Below are 22,092 nucleotides of genomic sequence, written 5' to 3'. Positions count from 1 at the left end.
AGCTCCAAGAGTTATTCTGTGCTCACTCATTTAATACTTTGATGACTTACCATGTGCTAAACTGATCATAAATCATACAGTGTGTTTCCTCAAAGAGTTTACAGTTGGGTTAGAGATCAAAACTCTAAGCTAAGTGTGGTGGTGTAAGCCTGTAATCCTAGTGACTTAGCTGAGACAGGAGGATCATAAGTTTGAGACCAGCCTCAGTAATTTAGTAAGGCCCTCAGAAACTTAATGAGACTCTGTCTCAAAATTAAAAATAAGTGCTGGGGGGAATGGCTCGATACTAGGTTGAAACCCTAGTATCAAAACAAATTTTAGAAAATCAGAATTTTAACCCACTTTTTCAGAGGTGAGAAAACAGAGGTTCAGAGAAGTTGTGTCTTGCTCAAGGTCACAAAGCTAAACAGTCCCAGACCTGGGACTAGGCTGTAGGTTTTTCCCACTGCTCAGTTCCAGCCTCTTTCCACTGGGTTAACCACCAATCCTTTTGAGTGCAATGTCATACCCTGTATTTGAAATTCTATCTAGTGTTCATGATTTTCCCTCCTTTGCACCCACTATCACCCCCCTCCCACGCCTGGGCAAAAGAAAAAAAAAAGTGAGACCTGAAGACAGTCACACTCTGGGTGTTTTGAACCTTCAAAATAATGAAAGGTTACCTTTTCGTTCCTGTATTAACCCTTTCCGTGCCAGAAAGGTTGAGGATTTTTTTTTTTAAGGGGCTTGGTGGCTTCACTTGGGATCAAAAGGATGGAGTCCCCGCCCCCTGGTGCAGCAGTTAAGACTGATACCAAGCCACCTGTCAGAGGGTAGGGGGCGGGGGCGGGGTCCGGGACTGAGGCCCGCAGAACCCAAGGGTGAGCGTCGTGGAGCGCACGCTCAGAGCACACATCTCATAGGAGGAAGGATGTGACAGTCCAAAACCCTGGGAGCTGACGGTCAGAGAGAGGGAAAGGTGGTTACGGAGACCATGCAGAGCAACGGGAGGTGGAGGATCCCGGAGGTGACAGCAAGGAGAGTACGCAACGGCTAGGGGAATCTGAAGTGGGCCCAGGTGACTTCTGTGAGGACGCAGGGCAAGCGGGCAAAAGGAAGGGAAGGCAGCCCCGGGGTGCTGCAGACCAGCCCCGCTGGTGCGGGAGATAACATGTCCGGCGAGCGGCCCCCCCGCACCGACATACCCCGCAACCTGAGCTTTATAGCTGCGCTGACCGAGCGCGCCTACTACCGCAGCCAGCGGCCCAGCCTCGAGGAGGAGCCGGAGGAGGAGCCAGCCGAGGGCGGGACGCGTCTGGGGGCCCGATCCCGCGCTCACGCTCCGAGTCGGGGTCGCCGGGCCCGTTCCGCACCCGCCGGAGGCGGCGGGGCCCGGGCACCCCGCAGCCGAAGCCCGGACACCCGCAAGAGAGTGCGTTTCGCTGACGCGCTGGGGCTGGAGCTGGCCGCGGTGCGCCGCTTCCGCCCCGGAGAGCTGCCCCGGGTACCCCGCCACGTGCAGATCCAGCTGCAAAGAGACGCCCTCCGCCACTTCGCGCCTTGTCAGCCGCGCTCCCGAAGCCTCCAGGTAGGCGGCCGGGGCACGTCCCCACTCCCCGGGACCTGTCCCTATCGGCTGCGGCGGTCGTACGAGAGTGGATTTGTCAAGGAACACACCCATCCCCAACCATAGGCTTGCGCCTGTTTAGCCCTTTTGAGGTCCATTCGCTTAGGACTCTAGGCCACTCTTCAGCTGGGCCCCACTCTGCTGTCCCGGACGTCGCGTCGGCCTCTGATTGGTCCAGTGTCCCGCTCTGACCCCGCCTCCTTCTCTTCCCACTCCCCGCCCCGTGCTCCCTCCTCCCTGTCCTTTTTTTCCACTCCCACAGGAGGCGCGCGCAGCCCTAGAGCCGGCCAGCGAGCCCGGCTTCGCCGCCCGCTTACAGGCGCAGCGCATCTGCTTGGAGCGCGCTGAGGCGGGCCCACTGGGCGTGGCTGGGAGCGCGCGCGTGCTGGACCTGGCCTACGAGAAGCGCGTTAGCGTGCGCTGGAGCGCCGACGGCTGGAGAAGCCAGCGCGAAGCGCTCGCCGCTTACGCCGGTCCGGCCCCGCCCCCTCCGCGAGCAGATCGTTTCGCCTTCCGTCTTCCAGCGCCGCCCATTGGGGGCGCCCTGCTCTTCGCGCTACGCTACCGTGTGACCGGTCGCGAGTTCTGGGACAACAACGGCGGCCGTGACTATGCTCTGCGTGGGCCCGAGCATCCGGGCAGTGCCGGAGCCCCGGAGCCCCAGGGCTGGATCCACTTTATCTAAGACAAGACTTCCGCAGCCCGTGGCAGAAAAAAACTAAGGCACCTGGGGGGCAGGGGAAAACCAATGTGGTGGGAGGAGTGGGAGAAACTTAGATTGACCGGGAGAGGTCCCAGTCAGGTGGGGGAGGGCGAGGAACGTGGGAGAAATCAACAAGGTTTGGGGAACTCGAGGTGGAAAATGCTGGCTGGATGTGAGTGAAAAGAACCCAAGGCAAGGGAGAAAGGAAACCAGAGGGATTAGAAGAAAGCTAAAGAAGGGGGATGATGGTAGCCTCTTTGCTGAATGGTCACTGGGAGAGAGTGAGTTGCAGGCCTAGGCAGTCAAATGTTAGGAAAGTCTTTGGGTTTGAGGAGGCATTATGGATTGAGGAGGTGTGACGTGTGAAATAATCCATCCCATTTGAAGTCAACGGATTGCTGGTTTATTTCGGTTTTTTGGCCTTTGCCACCTCAGGTCCCTCAGTTTGCCCATCCTAGTTTTATCTCAGCTATAATTGCCTTGCTTAATCCTAGGAACTTGGCCATTGCTCCTTCTGGACCCTGGCATGACAGGATTCCCTTATCACCCGACAGTTCCTCCCTAAAATTTTCATGTATTGGCTGGGGAATGATGACAGGTAGAACTATTTTCTCCGTCCTCCAGGCAAATTCCGGATTATAATTGAGGCAAAAGCAACCCCAGCCTGTCCTTGTAGCCCAATAATGGGGCACCTAAGGTGTTGATTTACTCAGGGGCTTCCAGAAAAATGTCAGCCTTATATTTCTGGGTACCTTTTAATAACCTCTAAGCACTTTATGGACTGTTGTCAAGGAACAGTGAATCAAAAAATCACTATTCTGATTTGCTGCTTCTGGTTTAGAAGAAAAAGAAGTCACTGACTGGCTGTACAACTTTAAGCAAGTTGTACTTCTTTGGGCCCCACTTTGCTTCTTGGGAAATTGGATTTGGTTTATGTAGTTCTTTTACAGCTCCATTTTGTTTGACATTTTATCATCTGCATTGTATAGTGTAGATTAGAAGCCACATTTTTCAACTTTTTACTATAGTTCAGGAGACAAACCCTGAGCTTATGGTTGTGGCTGAGGAGGGGTCCTCCAGTTTTGGGCAAGAATGTTTCAGAACCCAGAAAGTATTCCACAATCACCCCGTAGCGTCTTCCCAACCATGGCACATCTACTGCCCCTTGCTTTTTGCTCTTGCCTCCAGAGATTTCCAGCCTGGATGCTCTGAGACAGCTTTGGGGAGGTATATCTGAGTTGGGAATATGATTGAGAGCCCCCAAATGAAAGGAAACAATGCCAGGATCTCTCTTGAGAATAAAGAATGGAAAACATCAAGAATGAGAGCAACTTGACAAATGACACCAGAAAATGGCAGTCTTATCCATATTCTGAGCCAGTGAAATGGGAAAGCTGACTCTTCTACCCATTCCCATTCATGTCTCTCTTGGTTAACCTTAACATGGGAGTTATTTCTTTCCTGGTTGCTTAGTTTCCTTTCCTCTTACCCTATACCTAACCTCTTTGCTTTTTGCTTTTTTTCTTGTTCCTCTCCCTTTTCATCACTTTTTTTTTTCTTTGAACATGTAAGGTATTTACTTTTATTCTAGGTCATTTACCTATATTTTCTCCCTTTCCCTCTTCATTCTTAGTTGATCTCTGCTATTCCTTCTTCCTCCAGAAGGGGTAGAGAGTCTACTTCCTTTTCTCCAAGACCATGGTTGATCCACCTTCCTCCCTCAGGCTCCTTCTTGACAGTCTTCTAAAGGGAGAAAAGGGGAAAGAAGCAGTTCCTGTTGTTACAGATGAACAAGGAGCTTTAAGGTAACCAGCTTCCCACATCCTTTTTCATTACTAATTTTTCAAAAACTTCTGTCTCCCCTTATTCTGTGACTCTGAGTGAAGGGGGCATGTACATGTGCCCACACATGTATTCAGAATAAAATATGGGATTTGTTTAAATGCTTTTACTGTTCACAGCCTTAATCCTTTGAGGCAAGAAAGGAACTCTGGATCTTTACTCAAGCAAATCATCATAATCTTGTGGGGGAAAAAAGAATTTCATGTATCTTGTAGGTCAACCTCAGGTCAGAGTTCCAGCAAAGTGAAGAAAGAAATTACTGGAAGTCACCAAGCAATGCACGGTTTAGTCATCAGTGAGAACCCAGGAAGTCTGGGTTGAGGTTCATTTTCTAATAATGTCTTGCCTGACTTGTATGTGTTACCGTTATATCATATTAATAGTAGTAATAGCCCATTTTCTTAACATTTATCTGCTAAAATCTGTTTTATGTGCATGCTCAAAATAATCCTGAGTATCAGTATCATTATTCCTCTTCTATTAAAGATAAGCCCTGGAGAAACTCTAGTCTTGTTCAAGATCTCACAGCTATGCAGGGTGCAGTGGCACACTCCATAATCCCAGTGACTCAGGAGGCTGAAACAGGAGGATTGCACATTCAAGGCTAGCCTCTGAAATTTAATGAGACCCTGTTTTAAAATAAAAAGGACAGGGGATATAGATCAGTGGTAAAGTGCTCCTGGATTCAATCCCTAGTACAAAAAAAAAACCAGACAGCTAGTACATGAATTGTGAACCCAAGAAATCTGCAGAGCCCATGTGCATAACCATGATATTGCATTCTTATTTTTTTTTTAGTTGTAGTTTTTATGTGGTGCTGGGGATGAACCCAGTGCCTCATGCATGCTAGGCAAGTGCTCTACCACTGAGCCACAACCCGTTCCCTGCATTCTTATTCTTTAAAAATGACAAAATTAAAAATATTGCTATGTCATCTCTTAATAAGAAAAAAGCATAATTCCTGATTGTGCTCTGCTTTCCCATCTTCCCATTTCCCTGAACTGACTTGGAGAAGATATTAAGAGCCCTAGGTTTCATCTGTTCCTCCCAGGAATTTGCTGCTATCTCCTATGCCAGATCTGCAGGATCAACAAGGGCCCATCCATCTGTGTGCTAGAAAAGTTGGAAACCTGTTCATACTCCAGCCTTTCTATACATTGGGATTCTCTTGTACATTGGCTGTCGCCAATCCTCCATACTTGTTAATGTGCCACCACCTCTCCTTTCCCACTATCCTTGAAGGTCAATTCCCTGGTGTTTCCATTAGAAAGGTCCTTAGCTAGGGTGTGGGCCTGGGCTCACTGGGATCTCTAGTATTACTAAGTGGATAAAATGCCAACTTTGATCAGAGAAAAGGAACTAGGGATAATCCTAATCCCCTGAGCTCTTTCTCTGAAAGAATTAGTGGCTCAGTCATAGTCCTGTTCTCAGCTTTACAGAATAACATGTGAATCTGGAGCTGGAGATATAACTCAGTCGGTAGAGTGCTTGCCTCACATGCACCAAGGCCCTGGGTTCAATCCCCAGCACCACAACGAAAAAAAAAAAAAGAATAATGAGAATCTTCCAGTTCTTCCCATATTAAACTGTTGCAGGGCTTGGGAGTAAGCTGACAGTTTTCCCCATTGTTGCCCCAAGATGGGGGCCTGGGCTGAGCCTCCTTGCACACATGCATAATGGGTGCTTCATATTTTAAATGTGGACTTAAACAACTAATAGTACCACCAAGCCTTGTAAAATAGGGAAGAAACAAATACCTTGAGAGACTTTTGTATGCCTGGTCCTTTTGAGATTCTCTGAAGAGATTTCCTACCCAGATGCTTTTGGTATGTACTACTGCTCCAGGATATGTCCCTGTAGCCTGGCTTTTCCTCACCTTGGGTTGAGCTACCAATATTAGGCCATATCCCCTTTCCATCAAGTCCCATCCATATTTCTTACACAGGAGGGTAAGCACAGAAGGGTACACCTAGACTGCTGCAACCTGTGACTTTTCCTAGCTAGTGACATGGGAAAGTTTGACTGAATCTTTCATGGGGCAGGGGCCCTATTATATGTTATGCATTAAGCAATTATGGTGAAGACTCTAAAAACTGATGGTTTATGAATAGGAACAATTTGGAATATAACATGGTAGCCATGAACTAGGAAGAGCCACAAGAGAAGTCAGGGAGTTGATCCTTAAGCAACCCTCTAGGAAGGAACACTGTGTCTCTTTTCTCATCCAGAACTCAGAAATTGTCCTACACTTGTCCTATAGCCTTCTTCTGTTCCTTTGTTTCTCTTTATGATTGTAGTTCATCACTTCTCTACATAATAAGCCCTATCTGATCAACTTTTTTCATAGAGTTGTGAAAGTCTAATTCCCACATTTCCTTGCTTCTAACTCCTGTGTTTCTCTGGAGTTCCTTTGGATCTTGTTAATACAGGTTATAACATCAGAGACCTGAAAGGCTTATCTTAGAAACCATTAGGTTGAGGCTTCTTTACAGAGGAGCACACAGGTCCAGAGATGAGAACTAACCTCATCAGGATCAGATAATTTGTGTGACTGAAAATGGGCTTAACTCAGCTTCCTGACTATATTACCAGGCTGAGTTAGGTGTGGTGGCACACACCTGTGGTGGTACACATCCTAGCAGCTCGGAATGCTGAGGCAGGAGGATCACAAGTTCAAAACCAGTCTCAACAACTGAGAAGGCCCTAAGCTACTTAGTGAAACCCTGTCTCAAAAAATAATACGTATGTATATGTATATGTGTGTGTGTATACACACACACACACCCTGACTGAGGAACAGCCCCAAGATTTTTCATAAGAGATAACAATGTTTTATTTTTTTTCCTACTAGTTTCCATTCCCTTCCTCTTCCAAGCATAAAGAAAAACAAAGGATTGTTTCCCAACTTTGGGAATTCTTTTGGAGATACTGCCAAAGAGCACTGACCTTGAGACTGAATAGTCCACCTATTGAATAGCAAACCCAGGGAAAGAATGAAAATTTGCTATGCAAATCCCCCCAAAACTAATGTTCTCACCAGGTCCTCTCAGAGTTTCCCCCAAACCCATTCCAGTAGTATTGTGCCTCATTTCAAATTCCTCATGCAGTTGCCATTCCTTCTGGGTACAAAACTTCATATTTGAAATAAAGTTGAAATCTGAAAATAAAATATGAGGTACTTGGAAGTATTTTTTGTTTTGGACTGAGATAGCAAGGGATTCAGAACAAGATTCCCTCCCTGAAAACCCCCTCCAAATTACTTTCATTTCTTAAAAGTCATTTCATTTCTTAAAATTCTATTCCTATTCTGCTGAAGAATAGGCTCTGTATAAGTTGTATGGGAAGGAGATATGGAGGAGTTGGGCAGCCCTGGTATAAGATAGCCCAACAGGATCCCACCACCATTTGGCATGGTGAGAAAGTCACCAGGGCCTAGCTGACACCCAGCACCAGCTGCTGGTGCGTTTAAAGGGAACAGATTGGGAAAAGCCCTATTTCCTATTGAGTTGGGGATCTTCTTCCTTAAGAAGCCATCTGTGTTGTATTCTGCTCCTTAAATATTGAAAGGGGAGATTAAATCCCTTTGCTTATCAAGGGCAACCCAAAAATAAAGGATGAGAAATATGTAGAAAAGCAAGAACCTCTGTCTGACCCATAATGGAATGATAAAAATAAATATCAAAGTACTTGCACAAAAGATCAAGTTCTAACAGGATTGACTCCCACATCACCTGAATGATGGAAGAATCCAGTTACTCACAAGGTAATGAGACAACAATGTTCCTCATAGGGAAGCACCAGCTGGAGCATAATCAGATGCCTCCTCATTACATCATAATGGCCAAGTTGTGATGTCACTGCAGAGCACCTACTCTTTCTTGGGTATTGTAAGTGAAACCAGATATGTTGAAGGGAAGAGTCAGCATGAGGAGCAGGCACCCAAGGAGAGGTGAGTGTGGAGCTGTTCAGGGGTTCTCTCCATAACCTATTGCCTAGGGGCTCTGTGGCCCTGACCTCTTTTCCAGATGTCTGACATCCTAATTTAGCAATAGATTTGTCTGAACCCCCTTCTTTCACAAACAACTTCAATGCAGCCTTTGCTAATCTAAGTCTACCCCAAATTCTTTTTTTTTTTTTTTTAATTTCTTTTAGTTGTACACAATACCTTTGTTTTTCATTTATTTATTTTTATATGGTGCTGAGGATCGAACCCAGGGCCTCGCACGCACTAGGCAAGCACTCTACCACTGAGCCACAACCCCAGCCCATACCCCAAATTCTTAATACTCATACTTCTGTCTAGTTAGCCCTCTTGCTTCCTGTAACATGTTACTTTAGTATTTTCTAGAAGTCAAGATACAGAATGCTGGAGCACAGTTCCCCTAATTGGGATAGAAACTCACCATATCCATTTGGATAGTACCAGGGATAGATTTCAGTTTTCTGGATGCCTGAGGATACAATTTTTTTGGAGCCCCTTTTAAGAAAAAGTAAATGCAAAATCACAAATTTCTAATTTAAAAAAGACTTGTGTGAGTATTTTTTAAATGAGAAAAGATCTCAAGAAATTGGAATTTTTAAAAATCTGCCAAAAAATTATCTGCCTGGCAAACCTATACAATTTTTTCTATAATTCTTTTTTTGAGATACACACTCTTTAATAGCCTTTTCAAATCTTTTTTTTTTTTTTAATCCGATTCTGGGGAATGAACCCAGGGACATTGAACCACATCCCCAACCCTTATTTGTATGTTATTTAGAGACAGGGTCTCATTGAGTTGCTTAGGGCCTCGCTAAATTGCTAAGGCTTGAAATCCTTCTGCCTCAGCCTCCCAAGCCACTGGGATTACAGGTATGTGCCACTTACAGGTTATGTGCCCAGCTCATATCATTATTATATAAAGTTTCCTATAAAGAAGCTAGGTGCAGTGGCATATGCCTGTAATCCCAGCTACTTGGGAAGCTGAGGCAGGAGGATTGAAAATTCGAGGTCATCCTGGACAATTTAGCAAGGCCCGGTCAAAAAAAAAAGGGAAAGAGCTGTGAGTGTAGCACATTAGTAGTAGAGTGTCCCTGGGTTTAATCACTAGTACAACAAAAATAAGTAAAATAAAAAGGATTGGGGCTGTAACTCAGAGGTACAGTATTTGCCTAGCATGCAGAAGTCCCTAGGTAACTCCCCAGTATTGGGAAGGGAAAAAAAAGGAAAAAGAAAATTCAGTCTTCTTAGCACACTTTGTGGGGTTTTTGTTGTTTTTAAATTTTTTTTTCCAGCACTGGGGATTGAACCCAGGGGCACTCTACCATTGAGCTACATCTCAGGATCTTTTTTTATTTTTGAAAACAGGGTCTTGCTGAATTGCCCAGGGAACCTCGAACTTGAATCTTTCTGCCTCAGTCTCCCTAGTAGTTGGGATTACAACCACCATGCCTAGCTATAAATGACTGTTACAAAAACCTTTAGGATTTTTCAAACTTTCTTTCAGAAATATGATGTAAGATTTTGGAGTATTTTAAATTTGCAATGACTAATTGAGTCTTTGAATTGATGACATTATTCTTGGAAGCTATGTATTAGTTTTCTAGGACTGCTGTAATGAAACAGCACAGACTGAGTGGCTTAAACAGAAATCTGTTGCCTCAGTTCTGGAGATTAGGAGTCCAACATCAAGGTATTGATATTATTCTGAGGCCTCTTTCGTTGGCTTGAAGATAGCCCTCTTCCATACATCTTCATGTGATCTTTCCTCTGTGCATATGTTACACCAAGATGCAAGAAAAGACCACTTACTCCAAATAAAATCAAATTAAAGCAAGCTTATTGTTTCGACCGGCTGGGCTGCCTCTCCCACCCAAAACCGCGGGAACAAGATAGCAGCTGCAGCTTTCCTGCAGCCCAGCTTTATAGCCCAGCAAGTTACACAAAGGGGGGTTACAGATAACAAAACTCTGATGAGTATAACACAAATGATAGTTTTGCTGGCCCCAACATCAGAATTTATGAGGGTCATTAGAGCCTCAGAAAGGGTCGTTATCTGGCCAGGGAAGGCCAATATTTATGAGACGTCACTAAAGTTTCAGAGAAGGCTGCTATCTGGTCAGAGAGCCAGGCATGGGTGAGTTCAAGGCACAGGCAGGCATTCCAAGCAGGTTCAGAATTTGCAGTAATTTATAGTAAAGCCAAAATTAGCTTTTTATGGCTTTGTGGTGAGATGGCTCCCAATTTTAAAAGAAAATCAGATACTTAATTTATTAGACATTTAGACATTTCTATGTCTAAATTTCCTCTTCTGGGCAACAGTCATATTGTATTAGAACCTACCCTAAAGACTTCATTTTAACTTATTTTTAAAGATCTTATCTTCAAATAGTTACATTCTGAGGCACTGGAGGTTACTACTTTAACATGAGCTTAGTGGGTACACAGTTCAGTCTATAGTACTATATCTACACGCAGATAATTTATTCACAAAAGCAACTACAAACCATGTTATATACCAGCTAAACCCAAAGTGTATCCCCAACTCAGCTTCCTTAGCCAATCCCCAAATGTCCATGGCTTCTCTACTGCCAACTAACAAAAGGGGAAATGTGATGCAGGGGAAGTCAGAAAGGAAAAAGACATCAATCTTTATTTTTTGGTACCATGGGTTGAACCCAGTGGTGCATAACCATTGATGAGCCGTATCCCCAGCTCTTTTTATTTTTTGTTTTGAGAAAGGATCTCACTAAGTTGCTTAAAGCCTTACTAAGTTTCTGAGGCTGGCCTAGAACTTGCAATCCTCCTGCCTCAGCCTCCCAGTCTCTGTGGTTACAGGTGTGTACTACAACACCTGGCTTTGAGACATCAATCTTAATTACAGTTTAAATATATTTAAAATTTTACAAAAACTAACAGCCTCATTAACAGATTGTTGGGTCTCCTCCAGTGCCTTGGAAGATGGACATTAACATCTCTATATTGAGGATGACATGAGTCCTCATTCTTCAGCACAAATTCCTGGAAAAGCTGGGAGGTTATTGTCTTGCTAAAGGTGGAATCCTCAGTTCAATTATTAGAGTCTAGATCTCTTCCTATTGTCCATTTTACCACCCTGTCCACTGAGTCTTCTAAATCTACAGGGTGGACTAGGGAGATTGCTCAGTGATAAGAGTGTTTGAATAGCATGCATGTTGTTGTTTTTGCACTACAAAAACAACAATAAAAACAAAAAATACCTGCATAAAAATCATTGGGGTGAAACTCACAAGAAAGAAGCTTCAGTCTGCACTTCAGAACTGGATCAGGGGAGTGACTTCCTATAATGAATTCTTCCCTCTCTTGCCACTCCTGACTCTTGAGAATGTGTCTTGAGAAAAGAAAGTTGACAAAGTTGTCTACCTTTTACAACTCCAGGCCCATGAACTGCAATGCCCAGAATGACTTACCAAACCCTCCAGATCAGGCGCTTAGTTCTCACAGGCTATTCTGCCTAGCTTTCCAGCCAAACAAGCAGGAATTCTTCCCAGTTAATCCAGTCTAATAAAATGCTTGGATTATGAGGGAATGACCTCTCCACTAGTAACAGAGAGTTGCTGCTACCTGAAATGTTTTCCCTTAATTACATATGAACTAATGGATCACGGAAATAATCGTGATTTAGGAGAAAGTCTTTTAGATACCACTAATTGCCGCAGTCTGGCTGGGCACAATTCAGGAGCCACTTATCAAGCACTAACGAACTTTATTTTTAGCATGCACACCTTGGGCACTTTCTGCCAGCACCTCAACCGGCACTCTTCCCGCTCTTGAGGCCGATTGGCTGGGTCACATGGGCGGAGCCAAAAGAGTCCCCCAATGAGCAGCTCCATAGTCTGAAAGGGCCGGGAAATAGCCCAATGAGCTTCACCGCAGAGGAGCCAATCAGCTGGAAGTTTGCTGGGGCCACTTTGACTAAGGCTCTCAACAACTAATCCTGGCTCAAACCTCAGGGGATCAAGAGTTTCTAGCCTTAAAGATGAGTGTATATGTCTTTCTATTGGTTACCCCATATTTTTGCCAGATGTTAGTTTGAAGGAAGTAGGATGGCTGTTAGAAATTGCTATTGTTACCAAATGTAATGAGGAGGGTTGGGGAGGCAGGGGCAAAGAAGGGGATAGCAATAGAAAATAAAGCTCAGCGCTGAAGCAGGTAAGTTTAAGATGTGTGGCAACCTCGAAAGAGCTCTAAGACTGAGTGGAACAATGAAGAACGAAAAGTAGTTTTGTGGTTGGTTTTGGGAGACATGTAAGGAGAGGGAAATTGTGAGGTCTGAGAATATAGGGCAAAGTCTGAAGTTTTCTATTAAATGACCTAAATAGGCAAGATGGGGCTTTTTCAAAGACCTATATGAGAATAGATGAGTCACTTCTGAAGTTATGGCTTCTACGTTTTAGTCAGAAGATGGTGAATCCTAAATATATAAATTTTGGCCCAGAATTTCATACTATAAAGGATAATGCTTCATTTTATTGTCAGCCCTCTCTCAATAGTGCAAACCAAGGCACCCAAATATGAGGCAGAGGTCCAGGTCTTCTTTACCAGGACAGGGAGGGAAGCCTGAGAGTTTGGTAAGTCCCAAAGAGGGACCGCTCCAGCACTTCGTCCTTGAGAACACCTGTCTGGTGCCAGTTTGATCCAGGAAGCGGCCCGTCTTTGGGCTCGTTTTTTCGGGTGGCAAGACATCTGACCCACCTCGAGAACAAGTTCCCTGTTGCTTTACACACTTCGTTATAGCTAACGCTGCTGGCGGCGGTTGGGCTCTCTGCTGGGGAAGGCACAGCTCACATGTTCCCCGGGTAAGGGGATGTTACGATCTGCGGAGGGCTTCCCGCAGGAGGAAACAAATGGAAGTTGCTGGTGGTCCAGACAGTTTAGCAAGGGACATTTCTGGGAGGAAAGTGGCTCGTACTCAGAAGGTCCAGTGCGAATAGGTGGAGAGTACCATTCACAGCACTCTGGTACCGGGGGACATCTTCCCTGCCTCACACATCCAATAGCTAACCCGCAGAGGTCCACGTAGCCAATTGCAGACTTCAGCTGAGGTCCACGCAGCCAATGGCCGGCCCAGTGCGCTGCGCTGGTGCCCGCCCGCCTGCGACTGCCAATAAGGGCTCAGGCCACCTTCGCACCGCCCCACCCATCCGCCCCGCCTCCTAGTCGCTAGAGCTGGGAGGGCAGGGCCAGGGACGCTCTTGGGGCGGGGGTGGGGGGGGGACAGTCAGGTCCTGGCCCTCCGCGCGGGTGGGCTCGGAGCAGGCCGCACGGGGCAGCAGCATCACTCCCACCTGGAGGCTCCCTGCCCTGTTCCCCTCTTACCCACCCACACCCGGCCCATGGTGCGAGGCTGGGAGCCGCCGCCCGGGCTGGACCGCGGTGAGTGATCCCCAGCCCCTTGGACTTCCCTTCCCAGCCGGTGTACAATCTCCGACCCTCAGATCCCCATTCTCCTGGAGGAGAATAGTAGGTTCGAAGTCGTCCGATTCTCTCCGCTTTCTTCTCAGGACTTTTTGATTCCTCCTGTTGTAACGGGGGAGAAGGGGGTGTGTAGGGAGGAGGGGAAGGTTGGGTTGGGACGCCCTTGGAGAGGAAAGGATTGAGATTCGTTTGCCTCCTGGGGCTCACCATCCCAAGTGTAGCAACTTTTTGTTCTCTGACCCAGTTCAGAGCCTTCTAGACAGCTTGTGAAATGGAGGATAGGAGAAACGTTTCCTTCCCAGGCCTTCCCTCCCACCCTATCCCCATGACTACCTCAACACACGTACAGAACCTGAATTTACTTCTGGGGAGCAGTGGCCTTTGGGAATGAAAGGTTTAGAAAAAGCTGCCCCTTCTTACTCCCGTGCCCAGCTGTAGTCAGAAAACCAACCAGGAAACTGAGAGTCCGCGTCCTCAGAGGTTCCTGGTGTTGCGTACTAGTCTGAGACTTCTAAACTGAAAGAAGACTAAAGCTGAGACCCGTTTGGGCCCAAATCAGGAGATCTTTTTTATTCTATGAGCCTCCTTTATCATTCATCTGAAGACCTTTTATATGAATAGACAGACGGCAGTAACTGAAAAAGTTGGGAACTTAAAAATAATGCATACATATCTTAATTATTATAATTCAAAGTACATTCGTTTCACAGGCCTTTTGGTGTAGTGCTGAGGCTTTTTTGTGTTAAAGTCTGCTGACTGGAGTTCCCAATTACCTTTCTAGTATTAACTACACAAGGGACTCTTCAAACCTGGCTGCATCCTGAGAACTTTATAATAAACTATGGACGCCTGGCCCCCAACCCTGACTAATTAAATCAGAGTAGGGAGAAGAGTGGCCTGGTTTTTAATTTTCCCAGGTAATTCTAGGATGCAGTCTGGGATGAGAACTAAACACTTTGATCATCTATGACTTTCAGTTTTGGATTCTTTAAGTGACATGAAATTAGACACTTAGGAAGCAATCTAAGTGAAGAATACTTTTGAGATGTTTGTCTCATATCCAGTCTTTTAGAGTTGTCTTGCCCACTCCTAACTTATCAGTGTTTAAATGTAGACTCTCCTTTTATTATCTCTCTCCAAACCACTTGACCCTAGTTTTTTTATAGGACAGGGTTTTTGTTTGTTTGTTTTGGTACTGGGAATTGAACCTAGGGGGCACTTAACCACTGAACCACATCCTTTTATTTTTTATTTTGACAGAGTCTCACTGAGTTGCTTAGGGCCTAAGTTGCTGAGGCTGGTCTTAAATTTGTGATTCTCCTGCCTCAGTTTCCCAATTTGCTGGAATTACACATGGATGCCCAGCTATAGGAACTGCTTTTTTTTGTTGTTGTTGGTATTGGGGATTGAACTCGGGGCACTGAGCCACATCCCCAGCCCTATTTTGTATTTTATTTAGAGGCAGGGACTCACTGAGTTGCTTAGTGCCTCGCTTTTGCTGAAGCTGGCTTTGAACTTATAATCCTCCTGCTTTAGCTTCCCAAACTGCAAGGATTACAGGCATGCACCATATAGGAACAGTTTTTAATGTAGTATTTTTCATCATATGATGTGATGTTTAGTTACATTATCTCATGTATATATGTACACACACACACACATTGAGCAACAGAAGTTTTGTTGGAGTCACAATGCTGTTCCAAGCAGACTGAATGAAATCAATGATTTTGGTGCACTAAAAAGCAGCCTACTAACCTCTACTACCCAGTTACAACTTGTGGGTATTGGTTGAATGACCTACAAGTTCAGTATGTCATTTAAACACCCTTTTCACTCTCTCCAGCTGATACTATGAATACCCTGTGACCCTTCTAAATCAAGTGGAATTCTTGTGGATCTTTTCCTGTTCATGCACATCAAGCTGCTTGTTTCTCTCTAAGCATTTGCCACCACTGCTTTTATTAAAGTTGGAAAGACATAAGGCAGAGGTTCTTTTTTTTAATATTTGTTTTTTAGTTAAAGGTGGACACAATATATTTATTTTATATTTATGTGGTGCTGAGGATTGAATCCAGTGCCTCACCATGTTAGGCAAGACTGTACCTCTGAGCCACAACCCCAACCCCAAGGCAGAGATTTCTTAACCTGACTTCTTGGCTGTCAGTGAACCCTGAGTATGTGAATGTTTATTTTGGGGGAGGAGTTATTTTAACTTTCTAAGGATCTGTAACTTTTATTTGATTCTTATGATCCAAAAAGTTAAGAAGCATATAAGTATCGCGAAAAGTCCTTAAAACTACCAAAATACATTTTTAGGTAGTACTTCAAATCTCTGATTAAAGATTTTGGGAATTCAGCAGGATCATAACTAGTTTCCCACTTTAACTGTCTTCCACTTTAACCATAAGCCTATGTTCAACAGGAAAATTCCAAAGTCCTCCTTTTTCCTAGGACTGTGTGAACACTGAAGCTTAAGTTAATGCAGCCCATTCTCTGCCATTTGCTCAGGGATGCAAAAAGCCCAAGGGGAAAAGAAGGGCTTTCTGCATTTTTTATTAGTGACTTAACATACTAGTAGGGCATATCTGGTCTGTTTAATAAGGAATAAAATGTAATGATTATTCAGGAGAGATACTTACAAGCACACCTCTGCCCTAGGAGTCCTTCTCCAGCTTTGTTTCCCTTTCTCTATCCAAAATGGAGGCATGAGAATAGATACTACATTGAGTCTAAATTTTTTTTTTTTTTGAGGGGGCGGGGTGTGCTGGGAGTTGAACTCAGGCACTCAACCACTGAGCCATATTCCCCAGCCCTATTTTGTATCTTATTTAGAGACAGGGTCTCACAGAGTTGCATAGCACCTTGCTGTTGCTGAGGTTGGCTTTGAACTTGCAATCCTTCTGCCTCAGTCTCTGGAGCCACTGGGATTACAGGTATGGGCCACTGTGCCCGGCTTAAATTGTGGTTTTGATTACTATAGTGTCTGCCCAACTTGTTATAATTCTCATGAGCCACTTTGGTGGTAGTTTCCTTGTAGTCTAAAGCCAGATTCTTCCAGGGAATTGCCATCCATATACCTGTGCCTTGATTTAAGCCACCATTTCATTTCAGGAATTCTTCTATAACTTGAGTTTTATGTAAATGAAAACTGGATGTTTGTGTTATTAAATGCATGTTACATTAAATATCAAGCTGATGCTATGAGAATCTGAAGTATTCAAACCACAAGAATAAAAGCAAAATGCAGGGGCTGGAGTTGTAGCTCAGAGGTAGAGCATTTGCCTTATACATGTGAGGCACTGGGTTCGATTCCCAGCACCACATATAAATAAGCAAATAAATAAAGGTGTATCAACAACTAAAAAAAAAATAATAATAATAATAAAAAGCAAAATGCTTCCTTGTAGGATTATTACTGTGACTGTCTCATATTCTCATGTCAGTTCTCATCCTCACAAAGGACTAAACTGCTTTATTCCTGGGACTTATGCTATATTTTCCTCATATTTAAAGTGTGAATTGGGTGTCCTGATGGAAAAGGACAAAAAAGAAGTTAAGAAGATGTCAAGTATTGCCATCATAAAGTATTCTCCAGCTTGGATTTGATGGTGTTTCTGGGGGTGGGGGACACATTTCTAAACAGCAGTTGGCCCCTGGCCATAAAGCAGTGTCTAGGATGAAACTAGAAGGGGAAAGGTGGAGCAATTCATATGGCATTCAAAATGGATTAAAATTTTGGAAGCAATTCTCCCCAAAACTGTGATTTTTCATACATTAAAAAAAAAAAAAAACACAAAACCATACACTCTGAAATTGTATCCAAACTCCAAAATATTAAAAAGTGTAAAATTATAGGGACTGGGGATGTAGCTCATAGGTACAGTGCTTGCTTGCCTATCTGTAAGGCCCTAGGTTCGATCCTCAGACTGCAAGAAGAAAAAAATCATTAAAATTGTAGTTTCCTCCACTGTTAGCTAGAATTTGGATTCTGCAGTCAGAATGAAAAACCATGATTTTAAAGAATACAGTCTTTGCCCCATTTTCCCAAGGGGAGCATTAATTTATAGCAGAGTCACCCATGAAGCTGAAGTAATTTTAAAAAGCTCAACTTTATTGGGCCTTTACTTTGTTCTAGGCATAATGTCAAGGGCATTTTTTTTTTAATTTAGTCAAAAAACTTTCCAGGTAGATAACTTTTTTTCTGATGAGAAAATAAGGCTTATAGAGTGGTTAAATAATTTGCCTAAGGACAAACAACATTCTAGAAGTAATTAAGCTGGCAATTAACCTCAAAACTGCCACACCTCAGTCCTCCAGGTCTTCACAGTTACTCTAACCCCTTTCTATTCATAATGCCTAGCAATAGTAGGTGCTTGGTAAAAATATCTAACTGTTCACATACATTCAGCATTGTTTTCCTTTTTTATATGAGGAAACTGAGGCTCACAATTTCAGTAACTTTTATCAATTTCATATAGCCAAAATTTTAGAAATTGTAGAAACTCATTCTACATAGAGAAAAAGTGGTAGAACTGGGATTTAAACTCAGTTCATTTTTCTTGGGCTTGGGGTGTAGCTCAGTGGTAAAGCACATAATTAGCATGCATAAGGGCCTGGGCTCAATTCCCAATACCCCTAACCCCTCTCCCCAAAATGTATTTCATGTTTTTACCTACCATGTCACACTGTCACCATTTAATCCCATAAGGTACTATTAAAGCTGTACTGCTTTTAAGATTTGCATGGCATTCAATTTGCTAGATTTAATTATTAAAGGAAATGGCCTCAAGTGCAAAAATGCTTCTGAATTTTTTTCAATCATAAAGTCCATGGGCCTGGGGGTGTTGTTTGGTGGTAGAGCACTTGCCCAGCACACACAAGAGCTCTGGGTTCAATCCCCAGCACCTCAAAAATAATAGTAATAATAAATAAAATCCCTGATATTGCATTGTTGTAACTTTTGGACTTGATATTTATTTTCTCAGTTCATCATGTAACATTTACGTAGAAATCTAACAGATTAGTAGTAATATTTATAAATACAGATGGGATTCTCCTAAGAGGAAAGGGTGATGTGTTACAGGATCTCTCAGTCCACATAGGGAAATGAATTAAAATTGTCAACAGAACTTTCTGGGAAATAACCTGAGCAGGTATTTCAGGAATGAAACACAATTGGGGCTATCCCTGTAGTCCCCACATCCTTAACCCTGGGAGCAGTGCTTCTGCTGGGTATCTTTTGTAAGAGCTGGCTACAATTTATAATGAACCAGTCCACAAGATGTTGAGGAGAAAGCTGAACTGAAAAGATACAGCAGGTGGCCTTTTGCCCAACCTGGAGGGGGTTGCCAGTATGGGAAGGAGTTCTCCAGGCTCCCAGGAGAGAGGCTGAGCTGTAGGAAGAGATAAAGGCTGGGGGAGGGGATAACCTTTGTTAAGAGGCTCTTTTGGGGAAGGAAACATTCCCTTTTCCACAAGACCTAAACCCAGGGTGAGTGAGCCCCATTTATCCTAGATCTCTATATTATCCTACTTGAGATGGAAAATAATAATAAAGGTTTCTGGTTTGAGTGTAGGGATTGAAGGTACTCCAGCTCCCGGAAGGGAAAGAAAAAGAAATGGCTGGGGGCTGGGCAGAGGACAATGCTGTTACACCTTACAGATAGTCATCAGTTATTTTCCCAACCTATCTCTACATTCAAGAGGTAATCATACATTGTTAGGAGGTGGAGAGTAATAGTTCCTTTTGTTTTTGAGTCTCCTTTTGTGACACCTGTTCCATGAATTTAGAAGGTGAGAGATGGGGGAATAGCTTCCAGAAGCAAAGTTGAATTGGAAAGATAAAAGCTTTATAAGAATAACTTTTAGCCTTTCCACAGGGCATTAGTGGTACACACCTGTAACCCCAGCAATTCTGGAGGATAACAAGTTCCAGGCCAGACTCAGCAATTTAGCAAGACCCTAAGCAACTTAGTAAGACCCTGTCTCAAAAAATATGAAGGGCTGAGGTGTGGTTCAGTGTGGTTAAGCACCCCTGGGTTCAATCTCCAGCACCAAAAAAAAAAAAAGCTCTTCCTTTTGAACCTCTATAGACGGGTTTTCTGTCTTGGTGACAACACTTACTAGTCATATGACTTGGTATAATTTAAATTCTATGGGCTTTAAAAAAAATGGGAATTGTAACAACTCTCTGATGACTCCACAAGGTTCTGAAAATTAACGAGAAATTGTTGAAACACTTTAAAAGCAATACAACATGATGCAGATAGAAAGTTAATTGTTTGGTATCCAACAGTTTGGTAGAAATTGAGTTTTGTGCCAAAAGAGGAGCCTCAGTGATTGAGCTGTTTCTCTTCTTATTACAGCTGTCTCTGAAGGGCACAAATCAGACCGCACCATGCCTCCTAATAAAGAGGCCAGCAGTGTTACTAGCTCACCAGCAGGGCTCATCTGCCTTCCTCCAATTTCTGAGGAGCTACAGCTTGTGTGGACCCAAGCAGCCCAGACCAGTGAGCTAGATAGCAATGAACACCTGCTACAAACCTTCAGCTACTTTCCCTATCCCAGCCTAGCAGACATTGCCCTTCTCTGCCTACGTTATGGGCTACAGATGGAGAAAGTCAAGACTTGGTTCATGGCCCAGCGCCTCCGCTGTGGCATTAGCTGGTCATCTGAAGAAATAGAAGAGACTCGAGCACGAGTGGTATACCATCGGGACCAACTCCACTTCAAATCCCTTCTCTCTTTTACTCATCATGCAGGGCGGCCACCAGAGGAGGTGCCACCTTCTCCAGTGCCACCTCCAGAACCAGTTGATCTTGGAATAGGCCCTCTGACTTTTAGAGAGCCCCCCCAGATAAAAGGATTGAAGGTAGAACCTGAGGAGTTCTCTCATATATCAGCACTGCCACTGAGTCACCAGAAAGCAAAGGAGTCCCTTTTGACACCTGGCAGTGGAACATTCTCCCAATCAGATTTTTGGCAGGATCTTCAAAGCAGTGGTCTCTCTAAGGAACTGGCAGGCAGTGGTCCTGACCACTCACATGGTGTAGGTACTTCTTCCTGGAACCACTCCATAGCTGTCCACCAGTCACATGCTCTGGATAAGCCCCCATCAATCTCATTACTTGCCAGTAGTTGTAAGGAGGAGTCAGCACCTAGTATGACTCCTTCTTCCTCCTCTACCTCCTCTTCTTTCCGGGTACTGGCTAATGGAGCTACTGCCACCTCTAAACCCCTCCAGTCACTAGGCTGTATCCCACAGTCACTCTCACCCAAGGAACAGGCACTACCCCCACATCTGGAGCCAGCCTGGCCTCAAGGGCTACGGCATAACTCAGTACCAGGTAGGGTTGGCTCCACAGACTACCTTTCCCCAGATATGCAACGCCAGAGAAAGACTAAGCGTAAAACCAAAGAGCAGCTGGCTATTCTCAAATCCTTTTTTCTACAGTGCCAATGGGCACGGCGTGAGGATTACCATAAATTGGAACAGATCACTGGTTTACCTCGGCCTGAGATCATTCAGTGGTTTGGTGACACACGCTATGCTTTGAAGCATGGGCAACTAAAATGGTTTCGGGACAATGCAGTACCTGGTGCCCCTAGTTTTCAAGATCCAGCAATTCCTACACCACCGTCAACCCGCTCTTTGAAAGAATGGGCTGAGACACCACCTCTACCAATTCCCCCGCCCCCACCGGATATACGACCTTTGGAGAAGTATTGGGCAGCCCACCAACAGCTACGGGAAATTGATATCCCTCAGCTGAGTCAGGCATCAAGACTTAGCACCCAGCAGGTACTGGATTGGTTTGACTCTCGATTACCTGAGCCAGCTGAGGTGGTAGTTTGTCTAGATGAAGAAGAGGAAGAGGAAGAAGAGGAACTGCCGGAAGATGAGGAGGAAGAAGAAGAGGAAGAAGATGAGGAGGAGGAGGATTATGTGATCATACAGGACTGAGCGAGGGAGGGATTTTGGGAAGGAAAAGATCTGTTACTAAAAGATGAACCAAATTTTAGTAACTTTAAGCAAAGAAACTACATTTTTTTAATTACCTTGTGGCAAAGAATTTAAAAGCTTTTGTATTCTTCAGAGTGGGTGATGGGGTTGTAGTAAGTTGAGGGTGGACCAGGGAGGATGATCATAGTACACAAAATCAGGGATTGGATCAGCAAATAATCCAGTACTCTAGCCACATGTAGAGGAGGCCAAGAACCTGGGCCAGGAAATGTCTCCTGTTCTTGTATAGGCTATTCTTTTCCCATAGTGTACTACAGAAAACTGACCTCAGCTACACATACATAGAAGGTCTGGAAAGAAGGGGTAAAGAATTCTGATTTAATTAATAATTCTAATGAATCACCAATCCCACCATTTTCCCTGGAATATAAGGCTGTCTTGTACTGTTTCCTTCCTCTCTGAGCACAAATTCTGTAATAATGCAGCTAAGATTCTCAATAGGTACCAGGCCTTGTCAGAAATATTCTCTCTTCTTATATCAA

The 22,092-nt window shown here is 44.2% G+C and overlaps 2 protein-coding genes across 7 annotated transcripts in view; one reads left to right on the top strand and one right to left on the bottom strand.

Moving 5' to 3' along the window:
* Bcl2l2 (BCL2 like 2) overlaps positions 1–1,207 on the bottom strand; it is a 13,647-nt gene extending 12,440 nt beyond the window's left edge. Inside the window, exon 1 of the mRNA XM_058585797.1 lies at positions 1,185–1,207. The gene's annotated coding sequence lies outside the window, so the exon portion shown is untranslated. The remainder of the gene's footprint in view (positions 1–1,184) is intronic.
* On the top strand, positions 851–22,092 carry Ppp1r3e (protein phosphatase 1 regulatory subunit 3E). 6 transcript variants are annotated; one of them, XM_058585790.1, is made up of 4 exons: positions 1,442–1,567; positions 4,034–4,114; positions 7,942–8,100; positions 19,953–22,092. In XM_058585790.1, the coding sequence occupies exons 3-4, from the start codon at positions 8,055–8,057 to the stop codon at positions 21,548–21,550; spliced, it is 1,644 nt and encodes a 547-aa protein (XP_058441773.1). In that variant the 5' UTR covers positions 1,442–1,567; positions 4,034–4,114; positions 7,942–8,054; the 3' UTR covers positions 21,551–22,092. The 6 variants fall into 6 exon arrangements, 5 of the variants coding, with proteins under 5 accessions (XP_046321144.1, XP_058441773.1, XP_058441772.1 ...); XM_058585789.1 differs by having other exon boundaries at positions 1,447–1,567; positions 3,972–4,114; XR_006856345.2 differs by lacking the exons at positions 7,942–8,100; positions 19,953–22,092 and adding an exon at positions 4,367–4,653 and having other exon boundaries at positions 851–1,567; positions 1,869–4,114.

Source organism: Marmota monax, unplaced genomic scaffold (genome assembly GCF_021218885.2).
Source record: "Marmota monax isolate L192 unplaced genomic scaffold, Marmota_monax_Labrador192_F-V1.1 WCK01_AAM20220418_F8-fsc00079, whole genome shotgun sequence".
NCBI lineage: Eukaryota > Metazoa > Chordata > Mammalia > Rodentia > Sciuridae > Marmota > Marmota monax.
The sequence above is the reverse complement of the archived record's forward strand: the minus strand, read 5'-3'. Positions and strand labels throughout refer to the sequence as shown.

What these genes read in the sequence shown, in the direction of transcription:
- Ppp1r3e (XM_058585790.1), top strand. Translation starts at nt 8,055, where the DNA reads ATGTTGAAGGGAAGAGTCAGCATGAGGAGCAGGCACCCAAGGAGAG. An exon ending in GAGCAGGCACCCAAGGAGAG is followed by an intron (nt 8,101 to 19,952) that starts GTGAGTGTGGAG and finishes TTCTTATTACAG; the next exon opens with CTGTCTCTGAAGGGCACAAA.